This window comes from Natator depressus, chromosome 5 (assembly GCF_965152275.1).
Source record: "Natator depressus isolate rNatDep1 chromosome 5, rNatDep2.hap1, whole genome shotgun sequence".
Taxonomy (NCBI): Eukaryota; Metazoa; Chordata; order Testudines; family Cheloniidae; genus Natator; species Natator depressus.
In genome coordinates, this window is record NC_134238.1 from 122,206,236 (window position 1) to 122,212,053 (window position 5,818).

Sequence of the window (5,818 nt, forward strand, 5' to 3'; positions counted from 1 at the left end):
CCAGCCCTCCAGGATTGTCCTGAACTCTCCAGGAATTAAAGATTAATCTTTAATTAAAGATTGTCATGTGATGGGACCTCCAGGAACACATCCAAGCAAGATTGGCAACTCTGAAGCCCTGTAACTTTTCAGAAGCTCACAGCCCTCACTGGGCAAAGTAGAGAATGCAGCTGTGTGATTGGTCTCCTGAGCTGTCTGTCAAGTGTGTCCAGCCCCATGATGACATCATCACAGGAATATAATGGCTGATGGGGGGTAAATCCAAGTATTGGCAAAGGATTAGTAGTGTGGAAGTTTGGTAAGATGTGTGCTTAACCTCTATGCTATGTCTTAAGTTCTGGGGGTGTTTAGATGGGGGTTCTTTCTTACACAGAGTGTGACCCAATGTCTTGCCTGATGGCCAGTAGTGGCTAGGATTGAATGGTCAGAAGCTCTTAGCTACTTTCAGTTCTTGGTAGCTGTACTTGTGTAAAGCATTTCTAGCTGAGTCTTCTGAGCAAACAGTCCAGGGAAGGAAACTATCTGCCTTCCAGACTGGGAGGCCTTGATTAATGGTATGCTCTAAGAGGTGGAGGCTTCCCTAGAGAAGAATAGAATATTTAACAAGGAGAATAAATTAGGGCTTGGACTATGGGAAAACTCTCCACTCACCTCTCTACCTGAGCTAAGCTATGCTGTTCCCACTCAGGGATGGGGATTGGGACTTCTGGCTGTGGTCTGAGTTCTGGCTTGTCCTAAAGATTTGCAGGTGGAAACACTTGACTGAGGTGGCTGATTCAGCTGAGATTGACGTTCTGGGTAATCAATATGTATCTGAAACAGATAATGCAGGAAACACTAAAGAAAAACAAGCCTGGTGCCTTCCCATAAGAGAAATGCTTCCTGGCCCTAGCTTTCTAGTTAGTGGTCTCACTCTCCTCTCTAGGGGTGAGGGTGTCAATTTCCCTGAACTGGAATCTGTTTCTTTACCAGACCAGTCTCTAACTGACAATAGAAAATATTTGTATTTTTACTAGCTAAATTGGCTGCTATAGTGGGCATCTCCTATGTAGACTCATAGATATTAAGGTCAGAAGGGAGCATTATGATCATCTCCTATGTAATTCAGTATCCAGGGAGACTCCTACACTACTCACTCTAGAGGTCCCTGAAGGCTCACCAATGATACCTTCTCAATTCAGTGTTCTGTGTGTGTAGTCACTGGCTACTATCTTCAGCAGGGTAACTTCTGTCAGTGATTGTACTCTGGGACAAATGGAATTATCCCTGGTATTACCTGGGAAAAGACGAAACTAGGAGGGTGCCTCTGAGCTTTGCAGGTGTCCTGGTGCTCCCCTTGGGAGGCATTGTTGGGTCCAGAAGTCTGAGGAGAAGCTTTGGGAGTGTGTAACACCAACAGACCCTGGTGATGGGCAGGATCAAACCTGGGACTTCTGGAGCTAAATGCATGAGCCTCTACTGCATGAGCTAAAAGCCATAAGGCTCTTAGCTAAGACTGTAAAGCCGATGCGTTAATCTCTGCCTCTCTAACTGGTTCTGGTGCTACGAGATGGGACAGAAGAACACACCCACAAGGTGTGTGGATTACAAGTGCATCCCTGGGTTTGAGGAACTGGCTGTCTCTGAGCCTGCCTTAGATCAAAGGTTTAAGGCCCTGGCCTGTTCTCTGTACAGAGAGACTTACTACAGGGGGACAACCTGGTCTGGGTCTTAGAGAAAACGGACCGGGAGCAGCTCTCTTGGTGTTCCTACACACATTGATTTCACTGGTTCCTGCTGTAGCCACTCAATATTCCTTTTTGGGTCTTGCAGGGACATCTCACTCCACCATGTCTGCTAAGGAAAATGAACCACAGGTGGAGATCCAGGCAGAAGAGCAACAGGTGGGTCCCTCCTGGGGAGGCAGGTGTGCTTGGCAGCTGGAAGGGCTGTTCTAGCTTGAATGTCTCCACTGCTGGAGACAGGGACTCGTAACCACAACACTAGCTAATGCTCCAAGTTCTAGTTCTCAGAGTGCCGTAGTCACTGTCCACAAATGCCCCCTGAATCCGGGAGGAGCACCAGCACTGGTGACCCTGTGAATGCTCTCTGCACTAAAACACCGGCAAATCCCGCTGATAGCAATGCCCAGTGGGGGCACTGTACCGGGTGCTGGACCGAGACATGGTTCCTGATTGGGAGAGACTGCACTTGGAAAGACAAAAGGTCTCTCCACTCCTGCTCTCATTGATGGAACGAGATCGTGACACAGTTCTGTTTTGTTGGTGGGCGTGCCAGGATGGAAACGGCGTTCCTGAGACCTTGCTGAACATAGGCAGCTGTTCCAGTGGGACCAGGCTTCTGGGTGTGTAACTAATGTCACAGGCAGGCCACTGAACCCCTGCTGACAGGGACAGGAGACTGCCTAACTCTGAGGACCGTCTCCTACAGAATCAGTAGTTGTAGAGGGAAAGAGACAGGAGGGGCACCTTGACAAGCCAGGAGCTCTTCCTCAGCTGACTCCTCTTTCCCTCCCTCAGACTGCAGGGGACAGGGTGGCTGGCCTGCCCTTGGTCAGCTCTGCCTGTGAGATGGCCTCTGCCAGCTACGCTGCCACCAAAGAGACCCACCCAGCCATCAAAGCGGTCTGTGAGGTGGCAGAGACAGGGGTGAGGGCCATCACCTCTGCTGCCATCACCGGGGCACGGCCCATCCTGGACCAGCTGGAGCCACAGCGTGAGTAAGGGAGGGGAGGCTGGAACACTCGTGGGTGTGTGGTGGGGGAGGTGGGTCTGGGGGCAGGCTCAGCCTACAGTGGCTCTAGGCCCACTACTGAGCTTGGCCTCCAACTGGCAGCTAACAGAATCCAGACTCCCTTCTCATGCTCCCCTGAACTCGGCTAGCTCCTGGACGTGATCTGGCCAAGGCACTGGCCTTGTGCGGAGCGGCTCTGACGGCTGCAGCAGCTGCTAGTGGGGACTCTTGCTCAGGTACCGGTGCTGAGCTGGGCCAGCCTAGAGGCAGGCAGTGCCCAGGCACAATCCCTGGTGTGCGTGGCTGGCCCAGTACCACACAGCCACATGCACTGTGTATGGCACCTAATGCCATGGAGCAATACCTGCTAGAGGACACAGGAAGCAGCTCCAATGCTGAAGGGATCTGAGCCCATTGCAGGCACTGGAGACGCCTGAAATCCTCTAGGGGAAGCTGGGGGTGGATGAACAGATGACTGGCAGCGGGATCTCCTGAGTGCTAAACCTGCACTGACCCAGACTGGCTCCATAGCCTTGGGCAACTTGCCCAACCCCTCTTCCTTGGCTTTCTCATCAGTAACCTGGGACACTTGCTTAGGAACACCAGTCCTCCAGTGTACACAGATTAGCAGCCCCACGAGATCTGTGCACGTGAAGGAATTAAGGGAACGAGTTCTGTGGTTGTGTTACAGTTGCAGCAGCCAATGAATATGCCTCTCGGGGTCTGGACAGACTGGAGGAGCAGCTGCCCATCCTGCAGCAGCCGATTGAGAAGGTAACCACAGGAGTGTCACGGCTGGTCCTGGAGCAGGGTGAGGCTGTGGGCCCTTCACTTCCGCTAGGTGTTCAGTGACCTCTCTTCTGACCCCTTTTCCTCTAGGTGGCTTTGGATGCCCAAGACCTTGTGCGTGCCACAATGGTGGGTGCCCAGGATGCCGTCTGCAGCACGGTCACTGAGGCCAAGGATGCAGTGACCAGCATGGTGAGCGTGGCCCAAGGGGCTGTCCAGGAGAGCGTGGAGGTGACCAAATCCGCTGTGACCTGCAGCGTGAGCACAGTGATGGCCTCCAGCATGGGGCAGATGGCTGCGAGTGGCATAGACACAGCATTGGGGAAATCTGAGCAGCTGGTGGACTACTACCTCCCCATGACAGAGGAGGAGCTTGGTAAGATCCCCTCTCCTGAATACAAACCAATGTGACCCTGGTGTCTTGGGGCGTGGCTTGGACTCGGACTCGGTGTTCACAGCTGATCTGCCAAAAGAGCCACCTCTCCTTCAGGCTTCCTTGCAACTTAGCTTGGCTACTAGCCCTCCCCTTGTTCCTTCATGCTGGGCCCTCTGCTAGCCATGTCGTCTGGCTCTGACGCTGCTCCCTGTGCAGCTACCTGCTGCCTTACTGGTCGGTGCTGCAGAGCATTCAAACATGCCCTGGGAAAGATTCCATCGGTCACAAGCTTTGGGAGGGCTGAGCGCATCCCTGCCTTGTTGGCAGGGCCAGGATACTGGTGGTGCAAGTAGATTTTAATTATTACCAGTACAGCGACTCATGGGAGGGACCCTAAAGTGGGGGGGGGCACATGACTACCCCCCAAATGACCCCACCTGCCTTGTGCGGGGGGGCCCTACAGACTCCAGACAGGAATTGGAACAACGTGGAAGAATTGGAGGGGAGCCAGCTGGGGGCGGTACAGCCACACCGGAGGAGCTGCCAGCGTTCTGCTCCTTTCGCTGCTGCGGTTCCTGAGAGCCCTGCAGTTTTCAGTGGATACTGAAGGTCATTCCAGTACGTCATACCAGCAACAAATGTCTTAATGGTGCGGCGTACCTGACCTTACTGGCTTGCTTGCACCACTGCTGCCAACTGACCCCTTCCCCCTTCCAGCTGAACTTGCCACAACTCCCGTTGAGGGGCCTGGAGAGGCTCCTGCAGAGCAGCGGAGTTACTACGTGCGTCTGGGTTCCCTGTCGAGCACGCTGCGCCAGCGAGCCTACCAGCACGCCCTGGGCAAGATGAGACAAGCCAGGCAGCGCACCCTGGAGGCCCTCTCCCAGCTCCAGAAAATCATTGACATGGTAGGAACACGACCCCTCTCCCCTGCCCTGTAGCTGCTGTGGGTCACGGTCTCTGCAGCCTCCCATGCTCAGTGCCATTGGCGCTGTTTGTTCCTGGGCCCAGCTGTGTCGCTGCAGTAGTGCTGCCTGCCTGCTGCCCACACCTAGCTGTGGGAGAGCTTCCCTGGCCAGCCGCCTCCTGCTCTTCCCAGCTAACTGCCCTCTCCTCCTGCAGATCAACCATGCCAAGCAGGCTGTAGATCAGAAGCTTCACAATGGCCAGGACCGTCTGTACCAGATGTGGCTCCAGTGCTGCAGGGAGAAGTTGGAAGGGCAGGAGGAACCAGACTCCGCAAAGGTATTCTCCTTCTCGCTCCAGTGAACTCCCCCCATGTGTAGGGGAAACTTGCAGATACTCCCATCTCTCGTTTTCTCCTTCCATCAGGTTGAAGCTCAGGCTCTAGCCACGTCCCAGAGCCTCACCCAGCAACTGAAAACCACCTGCCTTACTCTCCTGGGCAGCATCCAGGGCCTTCCCAGCACTATCCAGGACAAGGCCCAGCAGGTCTCGAGCAGTATAGAAGAGCTCCAGGCCTCCTTCTCCAGTGCTGGATGTTTCCAGGATCTGTCCAGCAGTGCCCTTGCCCGGAGTCGGGAGATCGTAACCAAGGCCCAGGAGTCCCTGGGGGAGCTGCTGGAATACGTGATGCAGAACATTCCCCTGGACTGGATCGTGGGACCCTTCACTCCTGCTGGAGACTCCCCACCATGCCCTGATGAGAGGGTGGAGGAAGGAAAGAAGCTGGAGGCCTGAAGGGTTCCCCCTGCTGCTGGTAGGAATCCAGCTGAATTGCCTGCATAGCTAGTGTGGGGCCTCCTCACTAAGGCTGCAGTTCGGCTTTGGCAGATGGTGGACTGATGTCGGCTCTTCCTTCTGCAGAATTAAAGAACCTGAATGTCCTTTCCCAGGCACACTTCCCCAGAACCATTTGTTACAGGGTGGCCTCACTAGTCATGCAGGACGGCATCCCTT

The 5,818-nt window shown here is 54.3% G+C and overlaps 1 protein-coding gene across 1 annotated transcript; it reads left to right on the forward strand.

Annotated features, from left to right (window-relative positions):
• The first annotated feature begins 258 nt into the window (after positions 1-258).
• LOC141987093 (perilipin-3-like) lies at positions 259-5,599 on the forward strand. The gene is made up of 8 exons (XM_074952135.1): positions 259-298; positions 1,783-1,883; positions 2,520-2,715; positions 3,425-3,507; positions 3,613-3,898; positions 4,616-4,806; positions 5,021-5,143; positions 5,231-5,599. Exons 2-8 carry the CDS (start codon positions 1,830-1,832, stop codon positions 5,597-5,599), a joined length of 1,302 nt encoding a protein of 433 aa, XP_074808236.1. The 5' UTR covers positions 259-298; positions 1,783-1,829.
• The last annotated feature ends 219 nt before the right edge of the window (positions 5,600-5,818 follow it).

What these genes read in the sequence shown, in the direction of transcription:
- LOC141987093 (XM_074952135.1), top strand. Translation starts at nt 1,830, where the DNA reads ATGTCTGCTAAGGAAAATGAACCACAGGTGGAGATCCAGGCAGAAGAG. An exon ending in TGCAGCAGCCGATTGAGAAG is followed by an intron (nt 3,508 to 3,612) that starts GTAACCACAGGA and finishes CTTTTCCTCTAG; the next exon opens with GTGGCTTTGGATGCCCAAGA. An exon ending in CATGACAGAGGAGGAGCTTG is followed by an intron (nt 3,899 to 4,615) that starts GTAAGATCCCCT and finishes TCCCCCTTCCAG; the next exon opens with CTGAACTTGCCACAACTCCC.